The 16,305-nt window shown below is 55.6% G+C and overlaps 3 protein-coding genes across 6 annotated transcripts in view; 1 reads left to right on the top strand and 2 right to left on the bottom strand.

Annotated features, from left to right (window-relative positions):
* The first annotated feature begins 4,080 nt into the window (after window positions 1-4,080).
* Window positions 4,081-8,807, top strand: CDT1 (chromatin licensing and DNA replication factor 1). Of its 2 annotated transcripts, none has more exons than XM_039888657.1 (10): window positions 4,081-4,397; window positions 4,915-5,034; window positions 5,111-5,265; window positions 5,809-6,006; window positions 6,104-6,249; window positions 6,415-6,515; window positions 7,023-7,211; window positions 7,490-7,630; window positions 7,703-7,946; window positions 8,427-8,807. In XM_039888657.1, exons 1-10 carry the CDS (start codon window positions 4,152-4,154, stop codon window positions 8,591-8,593), a joined length of 1,707 nt encoding a protein of 568 aa, XP_039744591.1. In that variant the 5' UTR covers window positions 4,081-4,151; the 3' UTR covers window positions 8,594-8,807. The 2 variants fall into 2 exon arrangements, with proteins under 2 accessions (XP_039744591.1, XP_039744592.1); XM_039888658.1 differs by having other exon boundaries at window positions 4,082-4,397; window positions 7,703-7,904.
* A 900-nt stretch (window positions 8,808-9,707) lies between these two features.
* On the bottom strand, window positions 9,708-12,355 carry APRT (adenine phosphoribosyltransferase). 2 transcript variants are annotated; one of them, XM_039888661.1, is made up of 5 exons: window positions 12,195-12,355; window positions 11,900-12,006; window positions 10,679-10,812; window positions 10,340-10,418; window positions 9,708-10,115 (listed from the first exon to the last, which is right to left on the bottom strand). In XM_039888661.1, exons 1-5 carry the CDS (start codon window positions 12,272-12,274, stop codon window positions 9,973-9,975), a joined length of 543 nt encoding a protein of 180 aa, XP_039744595.1. In that variant the 5' UTR covers window positions 12,275-12,355; the 3' UTR covers window positions 9,708-9,972. The 2 variants fall into 2 exon arrangements, 1 of the variants encoding a protein (XP_039744595.1); XR_005658581.1 differs by having other exon boundaries at window positions 10,036-10,115; window positions 10,267-10,418.
* Window positions 12,356-12,699: 344 nt separating this feature from the next.
* The window catches only part of GALNS (galactosamine (N-acetyl)-6-sulfatase), a 30,370-nt gene continuing 26,764 nt past the window's right edge, over window positions 12,700-16,305 (bottom strand). For both annotated transcript variants that reach the window (XM_039888659.1, XM_039888660.1), the window contains one exon: window positions 12,700-13,685. In XM_039888659.1, the coding sequence (XP_039744593.1) occupies window positions 13,599-13,685 (87 nt within the window). In that variant the 3' untranslated portion in view covers window positions 12,700-13,598. The remainder of the gene's footprint in view (window positions 13,686-16,305) is intronic.

Below are 16,305 nucleotides of genomic sequence, written 5' to 3'. Positions count from 1 at the left end.
AGTAGGCATGAGGAGATGGCTAAGGCCCCTGGGAGCAGCCCTCACCGAGTGAGGACACAGTTGGTCCCAGGTGGAACAATGCTGAGAGTGTTCTACAGTGTTTCCCAGAAGTCCTGAAGTAACGGGGCCACAGTTGTCCTTGGTGGTCACCCTCGGTGGTCACCTGCTCAGGAATACACCTTGTATGGGTTCTTTCCCTGTCCTACTTTCCAAACCCTTACTTCCTGGAACCATCTCCCAAATAAATGATTTGCCCCCAAATCCTTGAGTCAGAGTCTGCTTCTGGGGGCACACAAATGAAGACTGTGAACTATTTCTGTGTTTATGTCACAATAATGAACCCTCAGTAAATGCTCTCTAAAACTATAGATTCTCTAATTAAAGGCTGAGCCCAGCAGGGTGACCACAGGGACATGGTGAAGAGCGACTGCAGATATCCAGGTGAGAGAGGACCCTGGCTGGGACCAGGGTGCAGAGACAGAGAGAGAAGCACCAGATTCCCTAGGTCTTTAAGGTACAGCTGAACATTGATGCAAGACCGAATATGGGGCTGAGAAATTCTGCAGGAAAAGCAAACTAGAGACCATGACAGTCCTTTAGGCCAACCTCTGGGTCAACACTTTAGGTCATCCTACAACTACTGAATGCCAACTATATGCCAGACCCAGAACAGGCCCCGCTGGCAAAGACATCAAGCTGACAGGCCTTTCAGGGAGCTGGTGGGGGAAAGATCCAAGCTGCTCCAGTCTCAAATGGGGATCACCTGGGTAGGCAGATGGGCTCTGGCTTAGCCTAGAGAGACGGCCCAGCCAGGCGGGGCCTGGGTTTGAGTGTTAGCTCTGCCACTTGCAGGTTGTGTGACCTGAAGCAAGTGGCTCAATCTTTCTGGCCTCAATTTCCTTATCCATGAAATGGGCATATTTGTAGCACCCATGTCCTAGGTGGCTGTGTGAATCAGACATGTCAATACATGTAAAGTTCTCAGGACTGTACCTGGCACACGGGGGGCTTTCACACTTTGGCAGTTAACATTCGGTCCTTGAATCCCTTCTCCTGGAGGAGCTTCCTCACTACCTTACCTCCAGACAGCTCTTCTTGCAATGTGACCAGGACTTTGCTCCATAAAGAGCAGAGCCTACGTCTCCTTCCCTGGAGCTTGGGCAGACCTTTGCAACTCCTTCAACCCACAGGAGGGGCAGGACTTCCAAGGCTCAGCTATTAAAGGGGATATGTCCCGCATGCTCTCTTGTCTCACCTGGGGAGCCCCAAGCTGGGAGACAAGGAGAGACCCATGGAGGGAGAGAGAGGAGGCCCACACGGTCCCCCTGGGTGCTGGATTATTCCTATGTGCCACACATGTGAGGGAGGGAGCCTTCCAGGCATCCCCAGCCCAATACCATCTGACTACAGCAACTTGAGATCTTGAGTCAGAACCACCCAGCCGAGCCTCTCCTGAATTTCTGACCCACAGAAACCGTGAGATAACACATGATTATTTTAAAGCTGCTAAGTTTCGGATAATTTGTTATGCAGCAGTAGAGAACCAGTGCACCTTTTTGGGGGCCACCAACATTCAACACATATTTGAGTGCTTGCTAGGTAGGTGACAGAAATGAGTTAAATCAAGGCATAGCCCTGCTTCTTCATTCACTGGTTTAATATTTTCTACTATGTGTTCAGCACTATAGAATAAAATCATACTCCTCTCTGTTTCTGAGACACACATGGTAGAAGTTAGCAGCCCTACTCCATCTTACTTCTTGCAATCAGAGAAGAGAGGTGATTCCAGCTCCAGAGTCAAGTCTCTGGTTCCAGGAGAGGATCTGATTGGCTAGCTGTGTGCCTCTTGTCCAATCAGCAGTGACTATGAGAAAGGGGTGAATTCCATTACTGGCAGGCTGCAATTTTCTGAGGTGTTGTCCCCAAGATGCCCACTCCCTAGGAGTGACACTAAAAATGTGTTACAGTGGCCAAACCAGACCTATGCCAGGGCGTGGACACTGGCCATAGCACTGGTGAAGGTCCCGAGGCCCCTGCTGTGCCGCATGCCCTCTTCTTGCTGGCTGGTTGTGAGGGGTGAATGCAGACCACACCGTTAAGTCCCTAGAACACCAAAACTTCTTTCCCCTCATCGCACATGGGTTAGACTCATTTAACATTCACTTTCTGGACTCTACAAGACCCTACTAGATGGTCCTTCTAGGATTCAGCTCATCCCCAGAGCTATCTGGGACCGTTAGGGCCCACTTCTGCCTCCAGGGTCGTGCCCCAGGGCTAGCCCAAATTACAGCCACGCTGTGCACACTCTTTCCTTCCCAAGAGTCCCCTTAAGGTAGACCTGATTGCCAGTGTGTGCCTAAGTCACACGGCTGTGTGGCGGCCAAGTGGGAAGGGAGGCCCCCTCCTGAGATGGTTTCCCTGGATGTCTCACAATCTCACAACCCTAGGGCCTGCCTCTAGCCCCTTCGCACAGCACTGCAAGTGCACGAGCCCAGCACACCACTCTGTGCTTCCAGGCTGGCCAGTGGGCAGGTGGGCAGGCTCCACCCTGCCCATCAACTTATCTGTAGAGAGCAGGGGCTGGGTCAAACTGCCAGCAGCCAGAGACTGACAAGTCACTTGTGGTTAGGTCCAGCTGCCTCTACCTTTCCTGGAGCAGATGTTTCCTTATTTTCTAAATGTGGAACAGAGAGTGGGGAACCACCAAGTCACTGGTAGAGAAGAAAGCTCCCTCCTTCCTGATGAGCAGCCATAAACCAAAGGATTATGCTCCCATTACAGTTCTGGAACCCTGCAAGCTTTCCCTCTTCAATGCATAGCAGGCTTAAATTTGGAGTGTTCCACTTTGAATCATGTCAATTCCTGCCTCCAAACCCCAACTACTGCTTTACGAAATATATTTTAAGTGGTGGCTCACTACACACATACCAAAAGAAAATTGTACAAAAACGTAACCTTAAAATACTGGCTGCAACCTTCCATGTTGATTTTTGTCCTGCTAGTAACTTGCTACCGGCTGTTTAAAAAACATGGGTCTAGTTGTTAACTCTCTTTATACATATGGGACACTCGATGTTTTACCCATCTGTTGCATTAAACCCCAATTTTCTCTTGTCATTTTGCAAGCATCAATGGCATCACCTAACTGACATTTTTTACATAGGCACGGTTCCCGCTCTTGCTCTTTACAGAAAACTTGGGAGTGTAAAGCCCCTCTCTCAGCCCTCACCCCTCCCAAAGACAACCTTTGTAATTTTTCAACCCAGACCTGTAGGCACACTTCAGGATTGGAGGAACTGCATTTTTCTGTATTGGGAATTCCACCAGCATTGAGCCTTGCTTATCTGGCATCGGGGTCTCAAGTTTTCCAGAAAATCTAAGCTTTAAGTTTTAAGAACTAACACTTCTTTTCAACTTTTGAAAGCAACTTTTTAAAAAAATAGTCTGATTGAGATATTCACATATCAAAAAGTTCACCCTTCAGTGGTTTTAGTATGTTCCTCTAATACCAGAACATTTTTCTTTCTGAGGTGTATATCCACCACACTTCACTCCCTACCTGGGAGACCTTGGACAAATAACCCATGCCCTGGGGTTTCCACGTCTGTACCATGGGGCGCCCAGGCCCCAGGTTGTGCTAAGGTCGCGCGGAGGCCAGGACACAGCGGCCAGGTCTCGTCAAGTGCACAGCCGGGTCACGTGCACGGCCCCTTCCCCTAGGCAGCGGCCCCGCGCAGCGCAATGTTACTGTTTCATTACACTGATTAAATTTAAGCTGGAAGTAGCGTGGCATTTTTTCTGTTAAACACACTGTATAGTTTTCCCGGATGCACTAGCTTGGTGTCTACCCGGAGCCGCGCAGTCCAGCGCAGATCCCACGAGGACACAGAACAAGTGGCCGAAGATGTCCAACAACTACCAAGAACGCCGCTCTGTGGCACAGCCTGAGAGCCTCTGACGCGCGCATGCGCCTGGGCGCGTCCATGTCTCTTCCCTTCCACCCCCGTCCTTGGGCCGGTGGTTCTGCCGTCTGGGGCGGAGCCGTCGGGGGCGGAGCCTCATGTGGCGCGAAAATCGGCGCGAAGCGCGCCACCACTTCCGTTCGCAGCAGAGCTCCGGCTGCAGCTTCCATCCTCGGTCTCCGCCTCGCCATGGCGCAGTGCCGTCTCACCGACTTCTTTGCGCGCCGCCGTCCCAGACCCCGCGCCGCGTCGTCGTGGGCCAAGCGGACTTGGAGAACCCCGAGCCCTGCCAAGCTGGAGCCCAGCGCCCCGGCCCCCACCAAGGGCGGCAGCCGCAAGCGCGCCCGTCCGTCAGCCGAGCCCGCGCGCGAAGAGCTCACGCGCGACGAGCCCGCGCCACCTGCACGCAGGAAGCTGAGGTTGCCGGCCGACGCGGTGAGGGCGCGGGGTAGTAGGGGCCTTGCGGAGGAGAGGGGAAACTGAGGCGGGACGGTGGTCAGGCCGCTTCTGCAGAGACACGCCCCAAACGGGGGGCACAGACCGAAGGCTTGGATGCAGAGGGTAAATCAAGGCCCCAAGTGAGAGTCCTGAACTGTGGCTTGGGAGGAGAGAGTTGGCAGGTCGGTGTCCTATGGCTAGGTTAAGGACTCAGCTTAGAAGGGACTTGAAGTGAGGGAGGAGCTTTGAATAGGGGAGTCTGCGGATCTGACTGATGTGGGAGGGCCAGAGCTGGGAGGGCTGGTAAATGCCAGGCCTGTCTGCAAGGCTAGGTTAAGGGTCAGGCTCGGGTAACCATTCTGAGAAGAACAAACAGGTGGGTGGGCCAGGGCCCTCCATTAAGGGGGCTGCCCCTCAAGAGGTTGGACTGAGGAAAGCAGAAAATCTTTTTTCTGCAGAGCCAGTGTACTGAAGGGTCTTGTCATTTGTTCATTTTTGGGGTCCTTTCCTCCAGGTCTCTGACCCTGCCTCCCCAGCTGCCTCTGGCTCCCCAGAGCACTCTTCTCCCAGCAAGAAGGCAAAGAAGGTCATCTCAGCAGGTCAGCTGCCCAACTTGGCACCCCAAGAGGACAAGGTGAGGAGGCTGAACCAAGGGTGAGAGAGGGAGGCATGGGGGTGACTGGCCAACTGACAGCACCCTGTGTCCACAGGTCCCCTCAAAGGCCACCTTCTCTGAGCTCAAGTTGTGCCTCCAACGGGCCCGGGAGCTGGGGGCACGGGTCCAGGAGCTGAGGACAAGTACCCAGAGGAATGATGCTGGGGAATCCAGTACACCGGAGGCCAAGGAGCACCCAGCAGGGCCATGGTGAGTCTTTGGTGGGCGGCCTGGCCGGGGCAGGGCTGAGTAGAGGCCGGGCTGCTTCAGGGAGCCAGCGCAGTCGGTAGGGTGCTCAGATTTCAGCACTGCTGCTCATTAGCCCTGCACCCTTCTCCATCTGTAAGAGGGCACCAATTCCTGCCTCAGTGGGCCCTTGGAATTTCAAATGACATCGACAGCTAGCAGTTATTGGGTGTTTGCTTCTTCTTGCTGTGTCTGTTCTCCCCAGATCCTGTAGTCATCATGTGCCTCTTAGAAATAATCCAGGGCTGGGGGTGGCCAGGGACCTCCCTCGGTGACAGGATGTGGCGGAACTGGGTTTGAAGCTACACTTTTTTGACTCCATCGCTGATAGTGCTTGTGATGCGGAGGTGGGCATACAGGGAATTTGTAAACTGGTATATAGTGTGTGGTTGTGGCAGTTTTGCAAACCCCACCTTTGGGGTATCCCTGGCCACTTTGCTAGCTGTTAACTGCTGGACGGGGTGTAGGTCTGGTGCTTTTCTCAAGGCCTGGCTCTCTCTCTGGCAGTGGAGAGAAGGCTCCCGCCTACCAGCGCTTCCATGCCCTGGCCCAGCCAGGGCTCCCTGGCCTCGTACTGCCCTACAAGTACCAGGTGTTGGCTGAGATGTTCCGCAGCATGGACACCATCGTGGGCATGCTCTACAACCGGTCAGAGACTGTGACCTTCGCCAAGGTCAAGCAGGGTGTCCAAGACATGATGCGCAAGTGAGCAGGGCCCTTGGAGGGTGGGGGCCCTGTCCTGCTGATGGAGGCTGACCTGTGCCCTGCCTGGCTTTCTGACTATGGCACCCTCATTCCATAGGCGCTTTGAGGAGCGCAACGTGGGCCAGATCAAAACTGTATATCCCACCTCCTACCGCTTCCGCCAGGAGCGTAATGTCCCCACCTTCAAGGATGGATTCAAGAAGTCTGATTACCAGCTCACCATTGAGCCACTGTTGGACCAGGGTGAGTGTGCTGTGGTCGAGTCACTCATCTCTGAGCCTCGGTTTCCACATCTGTGGCACTGTGTGGTTTTGAGCATGGGTGCAAGGTATCTGAGACCTGTGGGTGTGGGGCTGGGCGACTGGGTGGGTCTGGTCCAGGAGGCTCAGCCCTAGACTCTTCCCACAGAGATTGGCAACATGGTCCCCCAGCTCACAGCCTCTCGACTCCTGCAGCGGCGGCAGGTCTTCAGCCAGAATTTGGTGGAGCGTGTCCGAGAGCACCACAGGGTGAGCTAGCCAACCCCAAGATCACCAGCTCAGTCTTTGTTGTATGAGGTGTCTCCCCTGTGGTGGGCCCTGAGCTCTGTCCCCTCCTTTAGTGCTTGATCTGTCCTTAGTGTCACAGCCCCATCATACCCAGCAGGAAATGGGCCTTCTCAAGCTGAGTTTTAGAGTTCTGTCAACTACTCAGCGAGGCCGGGCAGTCATCTCACATGGATGGGGTGGGCATGGGCTGGTTGGAGATCCTGGGCAGGTTAGGGATCCTGGCCGTGGATCTCAGCTGAGGGAGGTTCTGCCTTGAATAGAGAAGTGGAGAGCTCAGTACTATAGCCTCGGGCCTTGGGAGGGTTGTGATGACTTCAGTGGGTGCTCAACTCTGCCCTCAACCTAGCTGAGCATCTGGGGGCCCAGAGAGATGAAGTAGCTTGCCTGAGGGTGCCTAGCTGGGATGGAAACCTGGACAGCGCTGCCCCACCTCCAGACAGGTCATCTGGTATCCCCTTTCTTGGACAGGCCTTCCTAGCCTCCCTGAACCCCCCCATGGTGGTGCCTGAGGACCAGCTGACACGCTGGCACCCTCGCTTCAATGTGGATGAAGTGCCTGACATTGAGCCTGCTGAGCTACCCCAGCCACCCACCACAGAGAAGGTGGCCACTGCCCAGGAAGTGCTGGCCCAAGCTCGCAGCCTTATGTCACCTAGGGTGAGGATGGCCCTAGTTTCTCAGGGTGGGGCAGCCTGACTTCTACATGCTCCACCATGGGCCTCAGGGGTGGTGGGATGTGCCCTCCCCATGTTCAGAGCTCTGCCCATTGGCAGGCTTTGCCCTAGGGTACCCAGCACAGGCCCCTGATGTACGGGAGTGAACTTGGGATGGACACAGGCTCCTGGGCAGGGGGTCCATGCAGATGGGGTATGAAGGGCCTCCCCTGTGACTGGGCCAGGGGAGGCTTCTGACCTCTCCCCTCTGACCGGCGCCAGATGGAGAAGGCCCTGAGTGACCTGGCATTGCGTACAGCCAAGCCCAGCAGCCCTGGGTCCCCTAGCCCCGAACTGCCAGCTACACCCCCGGCCACTCCACCTGCCCCCCTGAAGGGGGTGTCCCAGGACCTGCTGGAGCGGGTGAGTGTTTGGGGTCACTGGGGATGGGGGATAGGCCAGCCTTCCACTGACTGCTCCCCTTACCCAACTCAGATCCGGGCCAAGGAGGCACAGAAGCAGCTGGCACAGATGACACGGCGCCCAGAGCAGGAACAGCGGCTGCAGCGGCTTGAGCGGCTGCCTGAGCTAGCACGGGTGCTACGTAGTATCTTCGTGTCTGAGCGCAAGTTGGCACTCACCATGGAGGTGGCCTGCACCAGGATGGTGGGCAGCTACCACACAGCCATGAGCCCAGGTGCGTGCAGGAACGCCTCCTATGCTGCGGTCACAGATGAGGGTAGGCACCATGAATTTGCACTGTTCCCCACATATGCGTTCAGCACCTGCTGTACCGGGTGGGCAGTGTCCTTGAGGTGACTTCCCAATCCTCCATTTGGCCCCTATACCCCTGTGGCCTTTTGAGGCTATCTCCAGCTTTACAAACCCAGCCTTTGCCCTTGCAGTCCCTCAGAGCTGCAGGACACCTCTGCTGTGTGGTCTTTGAGTGCTGGGACTTGTGACAGGCTCAATGGGAGGACTACCTCCTTGGGAAGGCTGTGCAGTTACTGCCCTGGTTCCAGTCTCTGTCTTATTATTGTTTACTCCCTTGTTTCTGGGGGCATAGACAGATCCAGCGTAGAGGAAGGGCTGGCACTACAGAAGGCCTGTTGACAGGGTCCTGAGGTGGGAGCAGCATCTCCTTTTATAGTTGTGCACATAGACCGAGAAAGTTTGGGGGAGTCAGGCCCCCCTGCCTCATGTGCCCCTCTCTTTGCAGGGGAGATGGAGAAGCATGTGCAGCTCCTTTCTGAGCTGCTGCCTGACTGGCTCAGCCTCCACCGCATCCGTACTGACACCTATGTTAAGCTGGACAAGGCTGCCGACCTGGCGGTTGTCACTGCACGGCTGGCCTGTCTTGCCCGTGCTGAAGCACTCGGAGTCTGATGCTGCGGACCAACAAATGTCGGCTCAAGGCCCCAGCCTGGTCCACTGTGCCTGTTTTATTCCTTTATGAATATGATGCACTTTCCTTTTCCTGAGTACCCATGAGGGCCAGAGGCTGGGCTGGGTTCTGGCTGCATGGCCTGGGGGACTCTGGCTAGTGTGGGTGGTATGCCCACTTTGTACAGTGTATTATCATTAAACTGCTTTCTCTTGGCTTTGTCTTTGCTGCACTGGGAGTACAGGAATGTGGGGTGTGTGTGTGGGAGCATAGCTTTGCTGTCACAGGTTTGAATTGGCAAAATAACACCCCCTCCCCAGATGCCAACATAAGGATCTTGAGATGCAAGCTTATCCTGGGTTACCTGGGTGAGCCCACTGTCATCAAACGGCCCTTATAAGAGGGAGGCAGGAGCAGAGACGAGTGGTACACCACTGGCTTTGAAGATGGAGGGTGGAGCAGTGAGCCAAGGAATGTGGGTAGCTTTTAGAAACTGGGAAAGTTATAGAATGGATTTTCCCTGGAGCCTTTAGAAGGAACCAGCCCTGTATAACATGATTTTTTAAATTTGTCCTCTATGGATTCAACTGCCCAATCAAAACTTCAAAGGAAAAAAAGTTGCTGATGTGTACTATGTAGTTAGGCGTAAGATGGTTGCTCTGTACTGAACATATATGGACCTGTCATTCCCTAAATAATACAGTATAACACCTGTTTACATAGCACTTAACATTGTGTTAGCTAAGTGCATAGGTTATATATACACACTACCAATTATATGAGGGACTTGAGCATCCTATGGTATGGGGGCGGGGTACTGGAATAAATCCCCTCCCCTGCCCCATGGATACTGAGGGACAACTGTACTTCTAATCTCTAAAACTGATAAACTTGTTTTAAGCCACCAAGTTTGTGTCATTTATGACAGCAGCAATGGGAACCCAATTTGGGCAGCACCTGCTTCCTAAACGGTCTGCTCCTCCACCAGAGAACCACAAACTGCTGTAAATGCTTTAAAAGCAGGCATGCACACCCAACCATGGGGTCCCCACACCTGCTCCCCACCTCCTGGCCCTGAGGCCCAGATCCCACCTTGAATGACTGAAGAAAACACCATTCTAGCAAAGTTGATTATTCATGTTTTCATCTCTCTGTAAAAGAACTTGAGCAGCCTGGGCTTGGCTTTGCCTTGGGCTATCAGCTTTAGACCTCTGCACCTCCAGAACCTGCAGGAAGGGTCCCAGGTGCTGGAAAGTCACTCAACCCTAGGAAAGGATTTTAAAAAGTCCAAGTGGGCAGTCAGTGCCCCCTGGCGGCCACTGGAGGTCACTGTAGCAACAGGCTGTACTTTTTCCAGTTGGTGTTGGGAAAGGCGCCTGGGTCACTCATACTGCAAGAGGGAGAAAAAGGGCACGGGCCCCAGCTTCTCCCTGCCCTTCAGCGAGGTCAGCTCCACCACGCTCACGCATTCCAGCACCTCTGCATGCAGCTGGTCCAGCAGCTTACAGGCTGCGCACATGGTTCCTGGGGGTGGTGGTGGGAGGAGCAGAGTGAGACCCTCATGCAGCCTGGGCCACTCAGAGGTTGGGGGCAAAAAGAGTTGGCATTGCAACCAGGCTCCCATCTGGTACACAGGGTAAACTAGTGTTGAGGCACTAATTCACTTCTCACGCACATGGCGAGGTACTTTCTTCCACCCCCATCAACTCCCTGGTGCCAGGCCCTCTTCATTCAGGGGAGACTCTCACCACCAGTGGCCAGCAGATCGTCCACGATGACCACCTTCTGCCCTGGCTCCAGGGCGTCTCTCTGGATTTCCAACTCAGCCTGTGGATGAGAAACAGGCATGTGGTCCAAATCTCTCTGGGAAGGGCCTTGGTGTGCGGAGCCTGGGAGCTGACATAGGGCTACCACCTGGGTCCTGGCTTCAACCCACCCCGCTGTTTACCAGCTGTGTGAGCCTGGCCCAGTGTCTCAGCCTCTCTGAGCTCTCATGTTCACTCCAATCATGGCAGCTCTACTTGACTACTTCACAACTCTCCCTTTAGGAACGGAGGGTCCACGGCAGCAGCCCTCAGCCCTCTCACCTTCCCGTATTCCAGTGCGTAGGAGGTAGACACGGTGGGGCCCGGCAGCTTCCCTTGCTTTCGGATGAGCAGGAAGCCCAAGCCAAGCTCCTGGGCTAGGGAGGGGCCAAACAGAAAGCCTCGAGAGTCTAGGCCTGTTGGTGAGAGCTGGGATGTTTCTGGGGCAGTTGTGTGGTAGCATAGCATGGGGGTACCCACAGGCCAGGGCTGGACAATGACAAGGAGTCACCACAGTGACATAGGGTGCCTAGCCTTGTTGGCACCAGCTAAAAGGCCAATGATACCCATTCATTTAGGGAATGTAGACTGAGCACCTATGACTGTTGGGTGGCTAGGCGCTGGAGTCAGGGACTAGGGCCATCCTACAAGGCTAAGTAGCCAGATGGCTAGCCAGATGGCCTCGGGGAAGTCACTTAACCTCTTTCTAAGGCTCAGCTATGGTCTCTAAGTGGGCTGGTAGTAATGACACACATTCAGCACACAACTCTTGTCATCTTTAAAGGCAGTGTCTACACCCCAGGAGCTAGTGATTGGCTCTCTCTTGCAGTGTTCCATGAGAAGTGTGGTAAGGGAGGGCTTCCAGATTCCGCAGGACACACCAAATTGAAGAGGAGGAACAGTAGTGCTGTGCCCTCAAGGCGGCTAGGAGCCATGGGAGAGTCAGGGAGTGGAGCTCTCACTTAGAGACACAACCCTCAGGGAACTCCAGGATCTCTTATCTGCCTTCAGGAAGCCCTAAACTAGGTCAAAGGCCTGGCACACAGCAGGAGCTCAATATACACTTGTAGAAGGGGAACAAGAAAACGTGCCTGGCCTAGGGGAGTCTGTCCTCAGCCCCAAGACCCACAGTTGGTATCCACTCAGCAGAGGCAGTTCCCCAGGCAGCTGGAGAGGCCTGCTGCTGCTCTCAGGGATGCAAAGTATGGGGCAGTGGGCCTATCCTTACAGCCCACGCGAGAGTTATCACCCAAGCACCACGCTGGCAGGTTCCCTGAAGGACCCTCCGACCAAAGCCCTCTCTCAAGGAGAGGTGAGATCGTTCCTCCCTCCATCGTCTGTCTGGCTCAGGTGAAAGGAACCCCCACCTTCTGGGGTCTGGCCCAAATCCAGTGAACCCTCCCTCCACGTCGCGGCTTCCCAGGCGAGGACGTGGGGGCAGGAAGCGCTAGCCCTGGAGATCCTGAGGGGCCAGGGCCCCCTTGCCCCGGTCCCTCCACTTGCCCGCGATGTAGTCGATCTTGCCGCCATGGGTCTTCTTCAGGTGGTTCGCCAGGAGATTGATAGAGGCGCGGAAGGAGTCGGGATCCTTTAGGAGGGGCGAGATGTCCCTGACGCGCAAGGACAGGGCTGGTGACCAGGAGGTCGGGTCCCCACGTGGGGGCGGCAATCCCCTGGGGCAGAGCCCCCGGGTACCCCGACAGCCCCAGCCTACCAGCGAGACAACGGCCTGGGCCGGCGGGGACCCAACGCTCAACGGGGCCCTCTGGTTGCCCAGCCCCACGCGGCCTCCCCGCACCTGAATAACACGCCCGGGATGGGGAAATCCGGGAAGGCGCGGATGCGCCGCGCTACGAGCTGCAGCTCCGGGTCCGCCATTGCCGAGACCGCGCGTGTCCAGAGCGGCCGGGAGGGCTCGGCGGCTGCGCGCCTGCGCGGGGACCCGGCCGCGCGTGAGGGATGGGACGTCCGCGAGGCGGGGACCTCGGGCGCGGCGCTGGGGGCGGGGCCTGCCGCTCCTTGTAGGAAGTTCCGTATTTCATCGAATTTTAGGTACTATTGACTTTGAGACGCTTGCTTATTTCTTGTACCCGGAACAGACGCATCCCTTCCTCAGGGACGTTCGCGCAGGGCCGAGGTGCGAGTTAAGGTTGATGGAATGTGACGTCTACGCAGCCTTGCCGGGCTTTCAGGGAAATCCCCTCCTGGTTTCGGCCACCCGACCCGACAGGTCCTTGGGGCAGCGTCGGCAGGGAACCCTAGGGACAACTTCTCTAAAACAATCTCATTAAAAAAAAAAAAGCTAAAATGCCCGTTACTTTATTCTAAACCTTTTCTTCATAATTTACCAATCGTATAGCAATACGGCTTTGGCAAGACAATCACTGCAGATGTGAAAACCCCAATCAGTGGAAGGAGCTCCTCGTGCCTTCACGGAGAGGATCTTGGGGTCCGCGTTTGGTTGTTTAGGCTTTTCTGATTTGGGCCAGTGAAAGGGCTCATCCTCATTCTTTGCCACACCACATGCCAGGAGGAGGAGGACAGGCAGGATGGCTGTAAGGTGCAGTCACACCTCACGGTGTGCTGGGGTTAGGGGTCTAGGTCCCTGAAAGATGGAAAATCGAGGGCGCTGACATCTTTATGTCCCCAGGAAAGCAGTGGCATCAACTGTCCCCGTTGGGCCAGGGAGGCCTTGGCTGTCGAGGATCCCTCTGCCTCCTCCCCCTGCACATGGGGTGGTACAGGGAGGTGGTGCTGGGATGGCCCTTCTGTGCAGCACCAGGGGCTCAACACAGGATTGGCTCAGCCTCCTTCACACTGGGGCTGAAGTGCTTGAGGGGACAGGTGGGCACGGCTGTGGGTCCTGGGATGCAGGCCAGGCCCCAGACAAGGCCAGCCTGGAGGTGATAGTTGCTGAGTGGGAAGACGGGTAGGAGTACTGAGATCTGCTGGCAGCAGTTGACAGCCTCACGCTCAAGGCAGCAGGGTCAGGCGGCCTAGGAGGAAGGCTGAGGAGTGACTCCAGGGCCAGGTAGTGTAGCCATGCAGGTCCTGCTGCTGGCTGCAGCTGACATCCTCTGGTGGTAGGCAGGGCAGAGGGCAGGTGGGGCTTTTCCAGTGTGGGGGCCAAGGCCAGACCCTACCCCCAGACACTTGCAGGGCCAGTGGGAGGTCCCGGGCCTGGCCTGAACCTGAGCAGGTGCTAGTGGGGCCAGGAGCACTTCTCGGGGACAGACTCTGGGGGTGTCAGGCACTTCCCCAACTTTTCACAGCCTGGAGGTGTCCAGTTCTAGGAAATGAAAATTCAGAAAGAACACGCAATTATTCCAAGCACTTCTGGACTTAGCAGTTTCTACACTCCTGCCTTACCCAGGCCATGACCTAGCCCATCCAACTGGCTGCAGTGTGGAAGCTGCCACTGTCTCTACTGTAGCCCAGATGAGGTCAGCATGGGAAACACCCAAGGCCAGTAAGGGGCAAGACGGTAAGGTCTTAGGGTGTGGGTGGCCACAGAGTGGGGCCCGTGCCTGACCCGTTATGCAAGGGGACCGTCTGCTAACTGCCCCAACCCCCTGGCCTTGTTCCAAGTAGAGGAAATGCTAAGGCCTGCATATACCCCGCTGTGATAGAGAAGGAGCTCCACGGTCCAGAAAAGCTGACTGACTGAGATGCTTCATACACTCCTCACAATTTCCCACGGAAAGCTCTTTAATTGTTAGGAGCCCTTTCTCCAGAGGAGAAACAGCTTATTTCAATGCAGCCCTTGCCTAGCTGTGTGCATTAATGTGGAGCCTCACTTTATGTGGCCATACTTGCCCTGGAAATAGAAAGGGAGACACATGCCCCTAAGAAGGAGCCTTCCTGGTTTGCCGTGTGCCCCCAGTGCCCAGGGGTGTCCTTGTGCCACAATCAGGAGACTCAGAATCACTCTGGGGGCACACCTCAGAGACTGCATGTTACCGAATTGGAGCATCAATGATAAGGAAAGCCCTCTCCTGCACCGGCATCTTGTAGCCCCTGTGGTCACGTGGGCCCTGGATGCCCAACTGAGAGGGGCTGGCCACCTGGGTGAGGCCAGGTTTGGATAAGGAAGCTATTCCCAAGCTTTGAGGCAGACCGGAGAGAGCCCCATGTCTATGTCCTTGCAGAAGAGATTCTAGGCCCAGGCTGAGAGTCGAGTTTCGGGGAGGGCCAGCATCAGGTGTCTGATACTCAACACGATAGTCAACTACTGTTCAAGGGCTATGACAGGCTGAACGGGACTGGTCTTTTTATCAGAGAGACCAAAGGACACCACACTGAGTCCTCCCCTCAGCTGGCCTGGATATGTAGGGGCCAGGGGCTAGGGCTGAGCTGGGTGGCCTAGAAGTGCAGGAGACCCAGGGCTGAGTTAAGGGTGGAAGTTTGGGGAGTCCAGAACCGTGCTGGGGGTAGGCTGGAAGTGAGGGAGCCAGGGCTGAGCTTAGGGGGTGTGTGTGTCACAGGGCTGAGAGTGGAAACTTCCCTCCATCTGGGGGCCAGGGGTGTGGAGAGGATGAATGGGGGGCCCCTCAGGCTTTGTACGCACTCATACACACCCACACATGTTCACACACATATAAATCCATACACTTCTCCCGCTTGTCTTCAGTTCACTTTCAGCGTTTGCAGAGTCCCCCACTTTCATTCCAGGGGCAGCCAGGCTTCCGCTATTCCCACGGTGCCCAGGAGATGGCAGCAGCACTCTGGCCAGGTTGGCCACCTCCCGTCCCCTCCCTGCTGTCACTAAGACCCTCTTCGTCTCCAGGAAGTTGGGACTCTGCCTGCACCCATAAAGCAGCCGCCAGTGGGAGATGAGAAACATTCTGTTGGGGGTGGGAAGAGCACTGCTTTCACAGAAGGAAAAACGAGGCTTGGAGTGGGCACCAGGGGCTCCTCCCCAGGGAGGGTGCTCTCAGACTCCTGGATCCTGAGAGACCTCGGGGTCTCGACCTTGCTCCACTGCTGAGTCCATAGACCTGCATGCCAGAATAGCACTCCTCTAAGGGAAGGGGCAGGCTCTGTTCCCCTACTATCTTCCTGTGGTGAGCTCTGGGAGCGGACAACAGCGATAAGCCCACACCCACCAGCCCCTGTCCAACTCAGTGTCCTCGGCCACTGCCAAATCATCCATCCTCTGATAATCCTCACCACTAGGAAAATGCTTCTAATATCCTGACTCTGTTTTCCTTGCACAAATTCTCATCATATTCACTCTGCACTCTGACTGCTCACACAATCACTTCCCTCCTGGGGGCACCCTGGGGTCCGTCTGGCCCAGATGCATTCCACATGGGTGACTACAGGGTGTTTAGCTGTCTTCACAATGGCCTAGTGGTTCCAGGGAACGGAGTGCTTGGGAGAGGGGCTGACAGGCTGGGAAGGTGGGCTAAACCATCTGCCTTTGTTCTCTGGGATCTGAGATGCCACCAGAGCTTCTGACACCAGGACATGTGAATCGCCCATCTTCGTGGAGCAGGGTATCACACAGACACTTCCAGTTGCCAGGTGGGTCACCTACGGGGTTTAAAGAGGTCTGTCCCTGCTGGGACCTGTGTCTGCTGTGCTGAGAGGTGGGCCCCACGGGCTGGCCATACACCCAGGCTATCTGCCCAGGGTGTCTACACCGTACATGGGTTTGGCTTGTCCTGCACCTGCAGAGGGGTCAAGTGACCCCTCACATCTGCGAGATCTGAGACGGAAGCAGGAGGGAAGCGGGGTTCTGGCCTGCGGCCCAGCAGCCTCTGGAACCATGTTCTCTGCCTTGGTCCCACCACACTGCCCCGTGGTCACCCTGAAGGTGAGAGGAGGGTGGTGCTCCTGAGAGGCACATGGCTGCCAGACTCGCTTCAAATCTATGGGGCTTGTGTTGAGAATGCAGGTGAAGCGAT

Source organism: Pteropus medius, unplaced genomic scaffold, assembly GCF_902729225.1.
Source record: "Pteropus medius unplaced genomic scaffold, Ma_sr-lr_union100, whole genome shotgun sequence".
Classification (NCBI taxonomy): Eukaryota; Metazoa; Chordata; class Mammalia; order Chiroptera; family Pteropodidae; genus Pteropus; species Pteropus medius.
Note: the sequence above shows the minus strand (reverse complement) of the source record. Positions and strands in the feature narration are given on the sequence as shown.

What these genes read in the sequence shown, in the direction of transcription:
- CDT1 (XM_039888657.1), top strand. Translation starts at nt 4,152, where the DNA reads ATGGCGCAGTGCCGTCTCACCGACTTCTTTGCGCGCCGCCGTCCCAGA. An exon ending in TGAGGTTGCCGGCCGACGCG is followed by an intron (nt 4,398 to 4,914) that starts GTGAGGGCGCGG and finishes CCTTTCCTCCAG; the next exon opens with GTCTCTGACCCTGCCTCCCC. An exon ending in CCCAGGACCTGCTGGAGCGG is followed by an intron (nt 7,631 to 7,702) that starts GTGAGTGTTTGG and finishes TACCCAACTCAG; the next exon opens with ATCCGGGCCAAGGAGGCACA.
- APRT (XM_039888661.1), bottom strand. Translation starts at nt 12,274, where the DNA reads ATGGCGGACCCGGAGCTGCAGCTCGTAGCGCGGCGCATCCGCGCCTTC. An exon ending in ATCCCGGGCGTGTTATTCAG is followed by an intron (nt 12,007 to 12,194) that starts GTGCGGGGAGGC and finishes CTTGCGCGTCAG; the next exon opens with GGACATCTCGCCCCTCCTAA. An exon ending in CAAGATCGACTACATCGCGG is followed by an intron (nt 10,813 to 11,899) that starts GCAAGTGGAGGG and finishes TCTCACCAACAG; the next exon opens with GCCTAGACTCTCGAGGCTTT.